The sequence below is a fragment of the Lepidochelys kempii genome, chromosome 8 (assembly GCF_965140265.1).
Source record: "Lepidochelys kempii isolate rLepKem1 chromosome 8, rLepKem1.hap2, whole genome shotgun sequence".
NCBI lineage: Eukaryota > Metazoa > Chordata > Testudines > Cheloniidae > Lepidochelys > Lepidochelys kempii.
The window spans coordinates 105,752,714-105,771,330 of NC_133263.1; the positions used below are offsets into that span (position 1 = coordinate 105,752,714).

Consider the following 18,617-nt stretch of genomic DNA (forward strand, 5'->3'; position numbering starts at 1 on the left):
TTCAGTGTTTGCTTTTTGGCACCTCACTCAAAGGTCATATCTGAAACTTTTCAGTGGTGATAATAAAAGCGTTGAGAAAAGTCTGAGATGGCTCAGGAGAAAGGGACAGGTCTCACGGGAGATGCTGTCTAATCTCAGGTAGGTCAGGGATTGTATTTTCTCACGGGTGCCCAGCACTTAGCAGAACGGGGTCAGATCCGGTTGCCTGGTCACTCCTCCCGTACTAGAAATAAAAGGTCAGTGCTTGGGCTGGGCAAAACCTGGACCTTAACTTTCACAATGACACTGATTTTCTTACATACCGCCAGAGCTCTCCCTACGCCTGCTCCAGTTCTTCATTACTGGAGTCTGGAGGGTCTGGGCATCTGCACACAGTAGATTTTGCTGTGGAAAGTTCCATTGGCACAAGCTAGGTAAGTTACCTGCAGCACAGAACACTGTTAAGGAAAAGATCACAGCTGGACTAAATATGCATCTCTTCTGCATGGGGGGCGTTGTTCGGAGTGAGAATTTATTATAGTCCCCTTTGACAAGCTGGGAAATCTTAACCATTAAAAAGCAATTTTTCCAATCTGAAACTTGCACATGGGAGCACACACGCACGGCAAATCAGGGAATCTGGACTCAAGAAGTAGTTTAAAAAAAAGATCAATGAAGTAGTCAAGCAAAGAGCAACTGCCAACTCCACTCGCAGGATATGAATATACAATGTGGATTTTGCACTGTTTGCAAATCTAAGGGGAACCGGTGCATTGTGTGCTGGGATGAGCTCAGAAGGAAAAATGCCCACTTAGTAGTATGTGCAGATACATCCAGGCCCTCTGCATCAAGGAAAGGATGTATGTGGGGAACAGATATTTAACAACAGGCTCTTCAATCTAGCAGAGACAGGTCTCACATGATCCAATGGCAGGAAGCTGAAGCCAGACAAATTCAGACTGGAAATCAGGCATACGGTTTTGATGGAGAAAACGACTGGAGCAATTCACCAGGGCCAGGGTGGATTCTCCATCACTGACAACTTTTAAATCAAGGTTGGATCTGCTCTGGGAATTATTTTGAGGCTGGTCTGTGCTCTACAAGAGGTCAGACGAGCTCATCACAACGGTTCCTCCTGGCCTGGGAATCTATCAGTGTCTGACAGGTTTGAATGGGAAGCTGTCTGCTTATGATCATCTCCGTTCTGATTAGTCCAGAAAAAAGACAGGACGTGGCTGGAGAAGTGTCTATCTCCCATTGTACTGCTGACACCCATTGTCTCCCACCAAGGTCACCTCCCATTCCAATTGAGGAATGGCCACCTCGAGACTCTGCAGTATATTGCTAACATCCTCCGACCCCACAACTTGCGCGTGCCTGGGCCTAGGAGCAACAGCTGTCTCAGTGCTCAAAGCCCTCGGCCACAGGCCAGTACCGGGTGCAGGAGCAAAGGTGCATCACAGTCACATCCCCACCCGCTCCAGAGAGCCAAGACGGAGAGAGGGAAGGAAGGCGAGACCGGGAAGATTTATACTCGTTTAATTAATGTCAAATGTAGTTTACAAACGGGAATGACAAGTACCTTTTTATATAATATACATTGACACACAATCATTGACACAACTGGAATATCACCTTGTGCAATTGGGATTCTTTGGGCAAAGAGAGTTAATTTCTTTTTTTGTTTTTTGTTTTTTTGTTTAAGCTCATTGTGGAAGAGGAGAAAGCGATCGTTGGTTACAAAACGCGGCTGGCTCCTGAGAAGGCCAGAATGAGACTCTTCTCTCTCCATTCTCCCCTCAGATCCCCACCCTTCTTAAAAACAGGGACGGCTTTACATTAAAAAAAAAAAACATTACTGGTTACATATGGTTTTACAGATACGTACACAGCACATTGCTGCTCCACAACACACGAGAGAGAGCCTGGCTCTCAGTGCCTCCTTGCAAGGCAGAGCTCGGGCACTGGGGAACCTGCCCTCCCCACTTCCCCATTCCCAACTGCCTTAAAAAAAAAAAAATCACTGCGCATTCTCCAGTTCCATTCACAGAGAGATCCCAGCTCTAGTACCAAGGGCACCCGCAGCTAGTGCTGGGCAAGGCGGCCCCCCCTTGCAGAGTTTATTATTCCAATTTAAAAACCAACCCTACTGACTGCCTTTCCCAGGGCTTAAGTGCTACAGGCAGGGCTACTTCCTAGCAGAACGAATGGCGTTCCAAGGCTTAACTGCACGTGCAGCCCCTCCCACTGCTCTCACAGGCCTGTCTCTGCAGGGGAGAAACTTCCAAACTTGGAATGTTAGAAGAGTTTTCTCTCGCAGTCACAGATTCTTCATCTCCCAAAGACCGCCCAAGAAGGTACACATGTGCAGCATGTTAGCTACCAGGGAATGGCCACGGACGCCCGGGATAGACTCACAGGGGCAACAACTGTACTATAGGTAAAGGTTGCTGCCTTGAGAGCGTAAGGACCCAGGAAGCTCAGAGTTAAGTGATATCATCTTTGTTGGCGGAGGGGGAAGAGATATAATTCCATCAGGAGACAGATTTATTTTGTGCAACAGGGTCCTTTAGACATCAAACAGCAAGACACTGACCAAAATGGCAGCTCCCAGGAGAAGAAATCAGACACTCAGGCAGGGAAGTTGCGATAGAACTATCATCACTGAGAAAAGCTGCCTCCTCAAATATTCTGTTACTGCAAAACACAAACCATCTTTGCAGTGCTGGGGAGGAGTCCGGAGACCCTCTTGATGTCAGCACACCCTATAGTGGCCAGGTGGCCAACACCAAGAAATCCAGCAAGTAGGAGGCTTCCAAAAGGCCTTCAAATGACCCCTGGAGGTACAATATTCCTGTGTCTAGCTTATTCTGGTCTCTCACCTGGGTTCATGAAGTGAGACAGCTAGTGAGGGGGGGCTGCCTGGTGAACACCACCACAAGGGTAACTTCACCAACTTCCCTCCTCCCACATTTCAACTCTGGGCTACTGTCCTGCAAGGTCACCACCCTGGCAACAACAGCCACCAGTGAGAACCTTTAAACAACGCTCACGCAGCCTTGCAAAACTCAAGTGGCTCGAGAGGCGTACGTTGCTTTTTGGTAGGTAAAATCGTATTAGTTTCTTTGTTCCCAAGGTAATAGGGGAGCAGATGGCAACCCTCAGCTAGTGACAGCTGTGTGCGGCTGTGGACCTGGAAGCTAAGGACAACTGAGAGCTGCTGTAGGTGCTGCTGTGGAAGAAGCTGGGAGAAATCTCCTGGGATAAGGTCATTGGGGATCTCTGGCACTGACTGGAAGTATCTGAATCTTTGCTCATCTTAGTCAGTTCGGTGAGGCTGGGTTCTCCTTGCCAACTCAGTGGCCTGAGAGAGGGGCCCTAGCAACACCCTTTACTTAGATGCGGAAGTTACTTTGCATTATTTTAGGAGGAGGAACGTGCACCATGTCCTAGGAACCCCGGCCCAGGCAGGCTCTGGAAGAGATCGGCGATCTAAAGCAACCTTCCACTGTAGCAAAGAGCTCATACGAGAAAGTCAGTGCAATTCTGAGGCCTCTCGTACTGGCAAAGCGGTAGAACAAGACAGCAGGATGGACGGAGATGGTAAAAAAGGCAGCACAGCAGCCTCCCCAGAGAACACCTCTAGCAAGAGTCTTCCTTCCCTGCACTGTAGTCACCCCCTACTACTCAGCCTGCAACGGTCTCAGCCAGAAGGGAGAGCACAGACTGAAGCCTTGGCCCCGAGCCTGTGCCATGGTCCCGAGCCTGTGCCATGGCCCCACCTCTCCTGTGGGCATAGGAGGCGCTCTGGAGCAGAGAGAGCACCCTGGGCCATTGGGCAGTGAATTCCTTTCCAGTGGGAACAAAACAAGCCAGTGGCACGTTTTTGCTCGGACAAGGGCATGGCCTTTGGTTTTCGTGGGCAATGGTTGGGTTAACTGAAGCTTTGGGGTGCAGATTCCCAGCCACTGGAGACAGCTGCACTTGGCCAGGTTCATTCCTGTCTCCCAGCTAATCTCAACTCCTGCCCGTGCCCCAGATGGAAAAGAGGTGAAAGCACCTGAGCCAGACCTTTCCAGCTGCCCCCCCAATGAGAAACTAAACGCTGCTGGCTTTCTGTGGGATAACGATTCTATGCGAAACAGCCCCATCAGCTACGACTAATGACAAAACCCATCTCCCCTACTCCCCATAAGTCTTGTAAGTTATGGGTGCTGCAACAGCCATTACTAAAAAGCTGTTAACTTCATATCTGACCGAGGAAATATACACCACAGAACATTAAACCATTTACATTATAGATATGTAGATATATACTTTTTTTAAACTAATGACTTTAATGCCAAAGCTTCGCAGAACCAAGAAAAATATGGATTTAATGTTCTCTGCTCATTTTTTTCTTCTTTAAAAAAAATACAACCAAAAAAAAGGGCAACTTATTAGTATGTAATGTTTGTGTCTATCCCATTTATACACAACATTGTAAACATATATAATCTATATTACATGTGCTTCATTTTCTGCCTGTGTGTTTTTTCTTTAAACCTTTTTTAATCACTAGAACACCACCAAAAAAACCAACCAACCAACCAAACAAAAAACAAACCCAAAAAAACAAACAAAAACAAAAAAAACCCAACCAACCAAACTGAACAAAGAACACAAGTTACAGGTTATTTAACATCTTTCCGTCAAGGGTCCCTTCCCAGTCGTCTGGGGTTGGAGGCGTGAACAGCACAGTCCAAAGGAAGGGCTCACAAGCCATCCGCAATGCAAAGCCAGCTCTGGGGAGAGGGGAACACTGGTTTTAAAAAAGGGTTTGGTTTTGCCTGCAGTAGAGTCGCCAAAGGAGGTCCCAAAACGACAGACATGGAAGCCGAGGCTTCCCCGCGGCTCCTTTATCCTCGAGTCCATGTCTGGAGTCTATTGGTTTTAAACGTCTTTTTTTTATCATCGTTTTCCCCCCTCGGTGTGATTAGCTGATCCGGGTAGCTGTGTCCCGCCCTCCAGCTGTGTCCTTCATAAGTAGATGCGCCTGAGGTCTCCGGGAGACGTGATGGTGTTACACTGGGGGCAGAGCTTCTTAGCACCCTGCAGCCAGCGGAGGAACAGAAAGAGAAATGTCAGCTAGGCAGACGCAGGACAACGGCGTGAGTTTCCCCTCGGCTGTGATGCTGGGGATGACAATATGGAAGCAGGAAAGGCCAAGGCCTCCCAATACCCAGGACCCCTGCCATGAAGGAAACAGGACAGAGAGGGGATGCCCTCTGAGCAGCAGGTATGAGCCCTCTGAGGGGAATCAGGCACCCCCTTCCCCAACACAATCCCTGCTAATACGGTATGCACCTAGGAGGTCCCCGGCCACAGGCTCAAGGAAGAGGAGAATCCAGCCTGAGTGCATCTCATTCATGCTTTGACTCATCAGGGGCATTCATTCTGCATCCTTTTAACCCCCTGCCCACATGCCAGCTCTTCTCGAGAGTCCCCATCTACAGACGCTGCTTGGGCAGCACCAGCTCCGAGGAAACAGCCAGGAGGCTTGGAGCTGGATTAGCGCTCGGCAGAAAACTGAAATTCAGTGCAACAGTTAGCCGATTCTCCTCCATCCCCTTCTTTACAGCACCAACTTTGGCTCCAACTGTCCCGCTCCATCCTTCCCACCCGACCGAGCTGTGTGCTGGCCCCTGGGTGTCAGATGTAGCCCACCCTGGGTGTAGCTCTGTCTTCACTGACCGCTGGCCCAGTGAGGGGAATATCAATTGCTTAGAGCCTTTGTGCTAATGGACCAGTAGAGGTGCATGCTTTTAGCACCAGAGGTCCTGGGTCTGACCCCCACATCTGCCAACCCAGCATGGGGCGTTGTGTTACACAGAATGACGCTCTCATGGCCACTGTGGCATTCACTGAACAGGACGACAGGGAGTGTGGGGAAAGACACTGGTCCTAAGGCTTCAGTGCTGCTCCTCTAAGCAGCAGGAGCAGCATGGGGAGTGCCAGCCCCAGGGAGCATTCTTACTTTTCCCCTGACCCTTTAGAAGCCCCTTCATGGGATCTGGAGGGGATGGAGTGGCTGTCTGCAGCTTGCAACCTTCCTTGGGCTGCAGATAGCGTCCCTAGGTCAGGGCTGCTCCAAGAGTTAATGCCTCCTCCACCATCGCTCCCCACCTGCTGTGCAATGCTCCTGTGGATGCTGTTACACCTGGGCGGTGGGGGGCCAGCTCAGCATCATGGAGCCCCCAATGCCCTGCGGGGCTGGAAGTTCTCTTCCTGACACAGTGGCTCAGGGGCCTTTGGAGGCTGCACTCTTGCTTCCTAGGAGCCACGCAGCAAGGAAGATCGAGGCAATGTGGGGGTTCAGCTAGCTGCATTCCAGGACCTCTCAAACCCCGTGTTCAGAGCACAACACAATCCAAGTCTCGGAGCCCCAGAACTATACAGATCGAGGTCCTGTTCAAACGCCCCAGCCTGCCTTGGGCAGCCAATGGGAACAGGAATTCCAAGCCCTCTGCCCCACGCTACAGAGGAGTCTGTATCTGCTGCCACGGTGAACTGAAACAAGCAAACTCCAAACCCCGGCGAGGTAACGGAAGGATGACACCAGCACTGCATGAAATGAAACAATGGCTGGTGCGCCATCTGTCATGGATCCTGACAGGCAGAGGGTGTTAATAAGCCTCCGAATCGGGGGCAACCTAAGCTGCTCATCATTAGATTGGCAGGTGTGACAGACAGCTGACGAGAAAGGGACAAAGATGGCTCTGTGGCTACTGATCCTCCGCTACACGCAAGCAGGGCTGCAGTAGGCCTGGAAATCAGCCGTGCTGGCTTTGGACACTAACAGATGGCCTCAGAACACAACCTCCTGACTCCTGCGTCAAAGCAGCAAGCACAGGCTCCGTCTGAGCATCCCAACTCTTCTGCCTGCTGCTGTCAACCTGCTTCCCAGCCGTTCCTTTCCAGCCCAACTCCCCAGACAGCATGCCCGGCAACAGGCCCTGTGGAATCCGACAGGCACCCAGGGCTGTACGAAGCGGGGAATGCCAGCCGGCTGCTACGGCTCGCACAGACTGACCCAGAGGAGGCAGATTCTCTTGGGAGGAAGAGCGGTGCTCCCAAGAGGGGCTTGTTTTGACCTCTGCAGCCAGGGCAGAAAGTGGGCGTTAGAGCAGTGCGCTCAGCAGGTTTGCAGGATCCGGGCTCCGTGGAAGGGCAGGTTCGGATCTGGCCATGCTGCACTGATTGCTGCCAGTGGCAGCTCTGATGACGAGAGAAGAGTTGGATGCTCTCTCTGACGCTACAATTAGCATCAGCTGTGCTCTGCACAACGAGCACCCACGGGGCAGGGAAACCTCAAACCCAAGTAGGAAACGCCTCTGACTTCCAGGACAAATTCAGGCTATGTCTACACTGGGTTTGTAGCCACTCGTGCAACCCGCTTAATGAGGACAAATTACATCAGTGCAGAGGAATTTGGATCCTCGCAGCTTACCCCAGCGTTGAACAGGTGTAAGGTGTGTCTGCCCTAGGGGCTTGTACCTGTGCCACTAAGAACTCAGTGCAGACAAGGCCAAGTCAATTCTCCTCGCCCTCCTGGTGCAAGCTGCCGCTGACAGGCCTCCGACCACTGAGTCGCCTTGGTTTCTGCAGCGTAGAGGTAGCCGCGCTGGCCCCAGTACACTAGAGAGACACGGGCGGGGGAGGGAATACCAATCTCTCTCCCCAGCAGAAGTTGGTCCAATAAAAGATATTACCTCACCCGCTTGCCTCCTCGTTTTCTGCCATTTGTGACCTTCGGAAGGATCGGGTGTCAAGGGGTCATTTCAGAAGGGCTGAACTCTCACCAGGCCTCACATGAGAGATGGAAATGCTTGGTGCCATTGAAGTCAGATCTAAAGCGTCACCAAAGCCCCGCCCCCCCAACCTGCCTTGGAGGCAAATAAAGCCACTAAAAACCCTCAAATCACCCAGAGCACAGGATACACTGTGCCCTTGTGGCTAGGGCAGTAGACTAGGAGTCAGGAGACCTGGGTTCTGGTCCCAGCTCTGCAGGGATCTCAGGCAAGTCATTTCCCCTCTCTCAGCCTCTGCTTCCCACCCTTTGTCTTGTCTCTGTAGAATTTAAGTGCTTCAGGGCAGGGCCTGTCTCTCATTATGCCTGTGGAGTGCCTGGCACAAGGTGGTCCACAAGGCAAGTACCTTTACAGAGCCAAGCTGCTCTCTAGGCTCTGCCACCAACACCACGCTCTGGCGGGTAGGCTTAAAAATCAGTACACGCACTTCAAGATGCCCAGGTTACAATCCAGCCTTTTGCGTCTCTCTCAGGACCTGCGCTCTGGATCCTAGAGCTGCCAAGAAGAGCCTGCTCTTGGGCTGAATGCTCGCCTACAAAGCAGGTCCCTGTTCTTGGGGGTCATGGCAGGTTGATATGAAGAGGAAGAGTGACCAATTTTTAAAGCTATTCTCTGTCATTTCAGGCTGGGGTCTGTCGCACTGCTGCTGAGATTCAGACACCTGGGGGCCCACACTGTGTGCATCAATACAATGTATTTCAATTCACATCCGACAGAACCACTGGCATGGCTGTGCAGATTCTCTGCTCGTGCAGGGGTTTCCTGCAGCCTCATGGCTGCCGGGCTCCCCACTCTCACAGGAGGGCAGGGTGTATGGTCTCTGCAGGTGCCAGAGGAGCAGAGAGGTTTGCGCACAGCGATCAGCGTTACACGGAGTGGTGGTTGGCAAGTTCTCAATTCCTGCCTGCAATGTGCCCCAGCAAGCAAAAGTGAGCATGCTAAGGATTCCAGATGTGGCTAGCTCCTGCACATCTGTCTCGACCCTTTCCTTCCCAGGAGCAGCTCATTAAGGAAGAGGCAATGAAATATTTGTCCAATCGCACCTCACCGCTGATTACACAAGGGAAGCGGATTCTTTCTGCAGCTCCCACCCCATGGAATGGCTTGGTGCTGTCACTCTGATGGGGGAGGGGAGGGGGGAGAAAGCAGGGGTGAGAGGACAGTGCTCCACAGACACTAGGTGCTCTCATGCAGTGCTGAAGAGCCTCCACAGACACGCCCTACAGCCTCACTGCAGTCAATGGGGCTGCCCGGCTCTGGCCAAACGCAGCCAGGGGAAGAACTTTAATGGACCTTTTCCTGCTCAGTTCGCCCTATTAGAGAGAGACCCCATCGCCTCTCTGCATGTGTCCCGAGAGATGGGGACCAGCACATCCTCCTGGAATACAGAGACAGGCCCCAGCGAGAGGTGGATTTCAAACTGGCAAGCTTCTCTGGAGTGACAGAGCATTGTCTGAGCAACACGTACACATAAAACTCCTAGGAAAGGGGATGAACAACTGGGGGCCCCACCTGAGAAAGGCAAGGGAAACCCTTTCCATCAAGTGCACCTGTATAACGGAGAAATTCCCACCACGCAGCCATACCCAGCCCTCACGGGGTCAACCCGGTTCACTGAACTCCAGAACTCGTTGAGAATAAAGACAAGGAGGGAAAAAGCAATTAAAACCCAAGATCACTTTGCTGTTCCAGCCTGAGCACAGAGAAGTCTCCCAGCTCCCCGCTCTTCTCCGGGATAACTGCACTAACTAGAGATCAGACAACTGAATGCTGGGAGCTTGAGAGTGACAGGGAAAATATTCTCGTCTGAAAGCAATCTGTGTATCGTGCGCGTGCATTTCAGCTCTCTCCACACACTGGACCCAGTATGCAGAGGGCCCAAAGTGCCTGGAAGTAGAACTCATCCTTCAGGCGGTCCCACTGCACTACTTGATGCCCACCAGAACACAGGACAGGGCAAGGGCTAGGAGTCTCTAAGAATTATTTGGGGACAGTTCTCTGGCCAGAATGGATCACAGTGGCCCCTCCTGGGGTTGGAATCTATGAATCTGTCCTTTCTCTACTTAGAAAAAGTATCTCAAACTCAATACCCTGCAAACTTAGGGGGGTTGATTTGAATCACTGGCTCCACACAGGCCCCTCGGTTCTATTTCCTTGGGGGTTTGTGCCTTCTGCTTCCAATGCAGATGGGATCTTGTGGGAACTGCCCTCCACGCACGAAATTTCAAGAATTTCATGAAGACAACTTTCAGCTACATAAGATGGCAGAAATCCAACCACAGGTGGTGTCTGCCATTTTGACAGTTTCTTATTCAAAGATCTAGCCCTGATTAGCCCTTGATCTGAAACTTACCCTGGATCGGAACAGAGCCTCAAAGTGACGCAAACCAGAGAAATGGGAATAGCTGTTCCAGTGGCCCAAGGAAGGCTCAGACCACAGACATGAGAATCCAGCCCTTCCAGGCAGGGTTAGTATTTCTCTTGCTCTCTCTTCAGGAACGTTCCTGCGTCAAGGCACATAGGTACAGACTACATTGCTCCAGAGTCCAAACCAGCAAGCTGGGTCCCACCAAGAGAAACACCCTAGTGTGGATAATTTTATGAGGGGGGAGAATGTTGTTTCGCTGAGCTTGGATAGGACAGCTTGTTCTGGCTCACAGGGTGGGGAGTGCCGGAGCGTGAACAATGCCATCTTAACTACCTTCTGCAGCTTAGACTTTAAGCAGGCTGGCTGCACACACACAGCTGGAAGGCCCAGGGTCTCTAGGTCCCCCTAGTATCTATGTTTAGTGTTAAACAGTCCAGAGAAAAATAATGACTTTAGTCTCCTGGGAAGAGCTTATTTTTTTTTAAGCTGATGTCCCTGCACACATCAGCATGTGCGCTACATTCAGAACCCCACGTTCTAAGCGTGGAGTTGTATTTTAAGCACTAAAATCACTTACAACCTTGTTCCTTGCATTTGACCACATTTTTGGCGGTGTATAGTATTTATTACTATAGGCAATTAAGCTATTCTCACACACACATGTCCTGGCACAGGGACAATGAAAAAGTATTTGTTCCCCCCTTCTCACCTGCCAGCTGGGGTTACTAAACTTTTCCCTTGAAATAAAAATGGTGTGGAATAATAAGTCACACCTGTCGGCCGTTCCCCCCCACCCCGTCCTTCTGCTCCTTTCATCATTGCTCCATGGAAAAGCCTTGATGTGTTATAGCAGCGTGTGCTGCAGAAAAGCATCTCAGCTTTTCCCTTATAAACCTCAGTTTTCAGTGGTTTATAAAACTCTGCCGCAAGAAGTTTGCTCCGGGGCTGAAACACGGTAGAGAAAAGGGGCTGGGATCAAGACGGGATTTATTTTTTCCCCTCCCGTCTTAATTAAAATTTGGCAAGTGATTGATCCACAATATGGGCTAATCACTTCGGGTAGTCTGAAAAATAAATTAACAAGAGCTGCGATGTTGAGAAGTTGTTAAGGCTCACTTGGTGCCAGGAAGGACTGGAGCTTTTTGTCTTAAAGCTACCTCTTAAAAAAAGAATTACACTACATTTGTTTTCAACCAGATAAGGCAGGAAACTTGAAGTTAGGGCTTAAGCTGTTCCTGCTATCCTGTTAGTCTGTGAACAGTGATCAGTTTCCAAACAGAATGCACTACCCAGACGCAAAGGAGATGAAGGCAAATAGGACTTACATAGCCACCCACAGCATTCAAAGCACCTCACCAAAGCTCAGAGAGAGAGCTGCAGGGAGACACCCAAAGTTATGAAGAGAGCACACTGCCAGAGGTGGGAACAGAACCCAGGATCCCCTGCTTCTGAACTAGACCATACTTCCGCCCCTGTGTGTGTGTGTGTGTACACAAAATGTGCCCACACATTGTAGGCCATATTTCAAAACGTACCATTCATCTGTGCTGGTGTTTTGTCATTTATTTCCACAGCAGTAGGGTATGCATGGTGCTTTGCAGACAAATATAAAGCTAGGTCCATGCCCCGAAGAGGATGGAAGAGGGGAGAGTTGCTACCCCATGAGGCTTCAGGAAAAATCCACAAAGGACGTGGCACAAGCCAGTGAAAGGCAGGAATGAGTTATAGTTTTCTGACTGTTACGCCAGCTTTGCAAATAGCCACCCGCAATACATGTATTTTGGGACACGCACTAGTTACCTGAGGAAGGTTACAAGGCTCAGTATTAACTAGTACCATCTACAAGAAAAATATGTATTAAATCTGAGAACATGGCTTTTCTGACAGATCTGTTCAGAAGGTACTGTTAAGGCGAGTTCCAGGAATCTGAAGATTTTTTAAAAGCTCATTTTTGGTCTTGCAGTGCCATCATTTACTTACATTCAAATATGCCTTAGTCTGAGAATTGCTAACCAGATGAGTGAATGAATATGCAAAGGAGGTGCTGGGTCTAGATGCACAGAACCCAGGATAAAAACGCTCTCCCATCCTGAATTACAACACAGCTACACCTCACACAGAGCTCATGTGCTGAGAGACAGAGAGTGGTCTTGGAGCTCTAACTCATGTGAATGATAACTGGTAATCATTTAAGAACACCTAATTAGATGCTGAAAAGCCACAACCGAGGAAGGAGGGGATGGTTAAAGGGGGGAAGCGAAGGCAGCACTAAAGAAAGAAAAAGGAAGTCGATAGTAATGAATATAAATCAGATGTTAGAAATTGTAGAAAACTGATAAGGGAAGCAAAGGGACACTAAGAGAAAACTATGGCCAGCAGAATTAAGGACAATAAGGAGTTTTAAAAATATATTAGGAACAATAAGAACAAAAGGAACATTAAGAACAAAAAGAATCCTGACAATGGAATTGGTCCATCACTAGATGGAAATATTAGAATTATCAATAATAATGCAGAAAAGGCAGAAGTATTTAATAAATATTTAAGATCTATATTTGGGGAAAAAACAGATGAAAGTGTCTCATCTTATGGTGATGATAACATTCTTTCCATTCCACTAGTATCTCTGGAGGTGTTAAACAGAAGCTACTAAAGTTAAACATTTTATTATCAGCAGCTCCAAGTAATTTACAGCCAAGAGTTTTAAAAGAGCTGGCTAAGGAGATAACTAGACTGTTAATGCTGATTTTCAGTAAGTGTTGGAGCACTCAGGAAGTTCCAGAACGCTAATGTTGTTCCAATTTTTAAAAAGGGTAAATGGGCTGACCCAGGTAATTAATCCTGGGCAAGAAAATGGAGCAGCTTATATGGAACTCAATTAATACAGAACTAAAGGAGAGTACCGTCATTAATGCAAATCAACATGGGTTTATGGAAAATAGATCCTGTCGAATTAACTTGATATCTTTTTTTGACGAGATTACAAGTTTGGCTGATAAAGGTAATAATATTGATGTAATATACTTAGACTTCTGTAAGGCGTTTGACTTGATGCTGCATGACATTTTGATTAAAAAACTAGAATGACATAAAATTAACATTGCACACATTGCATGGATTAAAAGCAAACTGATAGCTCTCAAAAATGAAACTTTGAATGGGGAATCGTCCTCAAGCGGGCCTGTTTGTAGTGAGGTCCTACAGAGATTGGTTCTTGGCCCTACGCTACTTAATATTTGTATCAATGAACTGGACAAAAAACACAAAATCATCAATGATAAAGTTTGCAGATGATACAAAAATTGGGGGAGTGGTAAATAATGAAGAGGACAGGTCACTGATTCAGAGCAATTTGGATCACTTGGTAAGCTGGGTACAAACAAATCATGTGTGGTTTAATACAGCTAAATGTAAATGTATCCATCTAGGAACAAATAATGCTGGCCACACACATATGATGGGGAATTCTATCCCAGGAAGCAGTGACTCTGAAAAAGATTTGAAGGTCATGGTGGATAATCAGCTGAACATGAACTCTCAGTGTGACGCTGTGGCCAAAAGGTCTGATGCAATTGTGGGATGCATAAAAAGGGGAATCTCGAGTAGGAGCAGAGAGGTTATTTTACCTCTTTATTGGGCACTGGTGTGACTGCTGCCGGAACGCTGTGTCTAGTGCTGGTGCCCACAATTCAAGAAGGATGTTGATAAATTGGAGAGGGTTCAGAGAAGAGCCTTGAGAATGATTAATAGATTAGACAACCTGCCTTCTAGTGACAGACTCCAGGAGCTCAGTCTATTTAGCTTAACAAAGAGAAGGTTAAGGGGTGACATGATCACCGTTTATAAGTACCTACATGTGGAACAAATATTTAATACTGGGCTCTTCAATCTAGCAGAGGAAGGTCTAACATGATCCAATGGCTGGAAGTTGAAGCCAGACAAATTTAGACTGGAAATCAGGTGTAAAATTTTTACCAGCGAGGGTAATTAACCATTGGAACAATTTACCCAGGGTCATGGTGGATTCTCGATCACTGACAATTTTTAACTCAAGTTTGGATGTCTTTCTAAAAGATCTTCTTGAGGAATTCTTTTGTGAAGTTCTCTGGCCTGTGCTACACAGGAGGTCTCGTCTGGCTTTAGAATATAGGAATACTTTACTTAGAAATTCTTGGGCTAGGATTTGTAAGATCCTGGACAGGCTTCCAGTGTGACTTTGGGAAAAATCACTTAATGTTTGTACCTTGGTCTTCCTGTCTGTAAACTGGGGACAACGATACCTCTTCCTTCCCTGACTTGTGAGTGTTGCAGTGATGAGCCCCAGAGAAAAGCCTATAAGTAAAAACTAGCCCATAAATATGGTCTGAAAAAAACAAAACAAAAACTGCAGACAAATTAAGCCAGTAAAGGTTAGTCTGATTACACCGGAAACCCAAGTAGGACCACACTGGCCCTAGGATATGGACTTCTAGGATATGAATGAGCTTCCCACATCACTGTCCCTCTCCCATGTACTCAAAACCATACAGTGGCCTGACAGCTGAGAAAACTCAGACCCAGGCGCATGCCAATTGCTGACTCTTGGGCCCCAGCTGGTTAGTTATGTGCAGGCAGTGGGGTGAACAGTTAAGATGGACACTTGTTTAAAATGCTCTGACCGTTCATGTATGCACAGATGGTTTCTCCCCAACTCAGAGAGGTCTCTGCAAAGCAGCATCTAGCCTGGCATCTCCCATTAGTGTTAAGAGGCACTGACCAAATCCTTCAGTTTCTCACACTCAGGATGCACCCGTAAAGTACAGCTCTATTCTGGTGAGTAAGTAGGAAGGGCCCTTCTTACTAACCAGGCCTGCATCCTGTGTGTATGCAACCAGATCTGCTGGCTTGAATCACTAATGCAAGCTAACACAGCAATGGGACGGAGAGGGGGAGTTTGCGCTGGCTCAGGTCTCATTCACAGAACTGTTAGCTACGTTCCAAATGCAGAACATTTGTGTCCATGATGACTCTCCAACCCCGGGAAAGTCTGTGGGATCAGCTGGTAGAAAGCCATACGCAGGTTTTCACTTATAAACTCAGCAGATCTGATCCGGAGTCAGGCACACACAGCAATTAAGCCCCATGATGCCATTTTCAAAGTGCCTCTTTTTCAGAGCAGCACCTATTAAGGGCCCAATCCTGAGGGCTGCCCTGGACACAAATGGAAGTCAATGGGTGCTCAGCCCTAGGACAGTCTGGCTCTAGAAAATCTTCAGACCCTATAAGTTTTTAAAATTATTTCACCCTCCCTGCTCCATGGGGACTGATGTGGCCAGCAAGTGCCCTCCTGCGAGACGTTTGAAGCTTTGTCTCCCACTTTGATCCCTTGTTTCTAAGGCCTTAATATATATAACATAAGAAAATGTAATCTAACATTAGGTCTCAGCTGTGCATATAAAAACACAGGCATAGAAAATCTGGACTTTTCACTAAGGGGGATGGCAGATCTCCAGACAGTTCAGAAGCGGCCGGAAGCCCAACACAACTCACCCCCCCATAACTCCTATTAACTCCAACAAATTGTTTATTGCACAACAGAAGAAAAATGTTGCCCCTCTCCCCCCATCAAATCTTTCCATGTGTGCTGCACGCGTAGGCTATTTCTGCTTTCCCTGCCACCCCCACGGGGAGCTGGCTTTATACCCAGGGAAAGGTAACAGCCGCAATTATTACACACACTATCCCACAGCTCCTCGCTTGTTAAAGAAAACAAGAGTCCCTTTTGTGCCCGAAATAAAAGGAGATACCTTAATTAGAACAGTGCAGGTTGGTGAGTATTAAACACTGAGCCCAGCTGCTGTATGCCATTAAATTCATAAAAAAAAAAGGGGGTGGGGGTGGGGGAGGGCAGTCTTAACGAGATTACACACATTGACTTTGATCAAGACACAAAAGCACCAAGGCGTTCCAGGGTTTTTATTGCTGTCTTCGGGCTACATTTTAATGGTTACATTAGAAACATGAGAATGCAGGCTGGGAGATTTGGGAGAAGGGAGAGAGCCCGAGCATGCCTCATGAAAGGTCCTGGTTTAATCAACTGCGGACTACAGGAAGAGGGTAGGGCTGGGGAACAGATGAGCAGCAACTTATTAATTGCTTCCCCCACACAAGTGCCAGCACCTAACCCTACGTCCTGCTGGAATATCCCCTTCCCTCCTGCCTGGTGAGAGCCAGGCTCTGGGCGTGGCCAATACACAGCAAACCCAGTCCCCATTTACCCCACCACACAGCAGCGTGGGGAGGGAGGGGTGAGACCAAATTTAATCACTCCTCTCCTTGGAAAAGTGAGCGTTAACCCCTTAATGCCAGGAGCACAATCTTCTAGGGATTCAGTCTTATTGCAGGCCGCAGGATGCTGTGAAGTTGTCAGTGGAACAAAGGGGCTTGACAGAAATTGAAGAGTGCCTGAGCCTCTGAAGGGCTCACAATAGGAGCTGCTGGCCTAAAAGACCATCTTGGGATGGCGGGGAGCAGAGGGGTGAAGGAAACGGAGGAATAAAATCCAACATGGAATAGAAATGCTCTATTCTCCGTTTGCAGCCAGCACTGAAGAATTGGATTATACCTAGGATCAGCGGTGCATACCCTCATCTGAACACCTTACTGCTACGTAGCTGTGCAAGAGTTTTTTGCAATGTGCTGCTAAATGCCTAAAAAAGCCTGTGTAATCTAAGTAGTGACAGGGGTGTAGCTGAATAGCTAGAAAATACAGCCCCAGGACAGTTGAGTTACTGAGGTTACTATTGATACCCAGTGCTGCAGGCATTTCACCATCCCAGTAATTTTTCTCAGCCAAAATATTTAACAGGCGGTATCTAAAGGCCCATCGCCAGGTTAGCTGAAGCTCCAAATTTACAGTGTGTTCTGTAAAAATAAGACGTTACAGGACCTAACAGCAGCAGCTTTTAGAAGAGTGCTAGTCCCCATACATCATTTGCCACCCAACTCTGTAGCATCCTGCTAATGCCGGAGCACCACAAAGTGAAAGTGACTAGCTCAAATCTCCATTGCCCAGGCTGAGTGAAATGAGAGTTATGGTCAACATCAGCAGGGGATAATAAAAGTCAGGGTTAGGAAAGGAAAGGGCATCACTTTAACAAAATATTAATTTCAACACAAGCGTGTCCCTTTGAAACTAACAAAAACGCAAATTCTGGGGGCACTGGGCCACCTCTTCTACACTTCCAATAGTGCCCAATTTTCCAGACAATCAACCACACTAGTTAAAAACTGCATGATGCTGTTTCAATTATTCAGAAGAGGGGAAGGAAATAGCACCGATGGGTGCTGCACAGGCCAGTGGATCCCAGCTAAGTGGCTCTAAACTGGGGTCCAAGCTGCAGCTGCACAGTGCAGGAAACTCCTTTGGAAGTCAACAGGAATTCCACACGTGGCGCTGTTCCAACACTGAGCCCTCCCATCAGTGAGTAAAGAGTGAGCAGGACCACTCTTCAGGGAGGGTAACTCAAGCCCAGCTCCGCCCAATGAAATCAAACCGGAAGGACTTAAATCTGACCGGTGTGTTTAATAAAAGTTTGGGCACCCCACATACGCAGAACCCCACTGAGCCCATTTCCTATTAAGCAAGAACCTCTCCTGCAATGTAAGTACATGTCTGGGGAGAGGGAGAAGTCTACGAGTCAATGAGAAAGCAGCCGAGTGCCTCACCAGAGTCCGCAGCCAGCATTCTTCACAGTGCACATGCCAGCACTGAATGGAAGTCAGGGGCATTGTGTAAGAGTCCTGAAGAGAAAAAGCGAAGACATTCTCGTCACATAAAAGGCTGGCTGATTCCCAGCCTACAACTATGTCACCAGGGTATTCGCTTTGGGGAGGGGGCAGGAGAAGAGGGCAGTTACCCAGAGTAAATGCTTCCCATTCCTCCCATCTTAATAAGAACACAGCTCAGGAGTTGCTCCATATACAGTGAGCCAGATGTGATGCATCAGACAGAAACAAAGCACAGAAATCAGGCAAACTCTCACTGACTTCAGGACTGAGTGAAAACTAAGCAGGGATCTAAACTTTAGCTCAAGAGTAACAGAGGTGGAAAGTCTCCTGTAGGCCATTTGTTTGCCTGACAGAAGTCCATAACCCACCTGGTAGTGACATGGCTCATCCTGGTTAGCTAGAGTGGTACGTCTAGACTGCAATTTTATAGCCCCATGAGTCTGAGTCAGTAGACCTGGGCCAGCCATGGTTATTCCATGGGTCTTTTATAGTAGGGAAGTTGTGCCCACGTACCATTATTCCAATGGAAAGGTCACCAGATTGTGCAAGAGCAGAGATAAGGGATAAGATTAACTCTCATCACAGCTGCCCACTCTGCTGGAATAGCTTAACTAGCTACCAAGAATACTGTAGTCATTTCAGCAGCACCT

The 18,617-nt window shown here is 48.2% G+C and overlaps 1 protein-coding gene across 2 annotated transcripts in view; it reads right to left on the reverse strand.

Moving 5' to 3' along the window:
* Positions 1 to 4,897: 4,897 nt before the first annotated feature.
* Positions 4,898 to 18,617, reverse strand: part of RNF220 (ring finger protein 220) — a 330,305-nt gene continuing 316,585 nt past the window's right edge. For both annotated transcript variants that reach the window (XM_073357946.1, XM_073357945.1), the window contains 2 exons: positions 17,905 to 17,979; positions 4,898 to 5,070 (listed from right to left, as the gene is read on the reverse strand). In XM_073357946.1, coding sequence (XP_073214047.1) covers positions 4,999 to 5,070; positions 17,905 to 17,979 — 147 coding nt within the window. In that variant the 3' untranslated portion in view covers positions 4,898 to 4,998. The remainder of the gene's footprint in view (positions 5,071 to 17,904; positions 17,980 to 18,617) is intronic.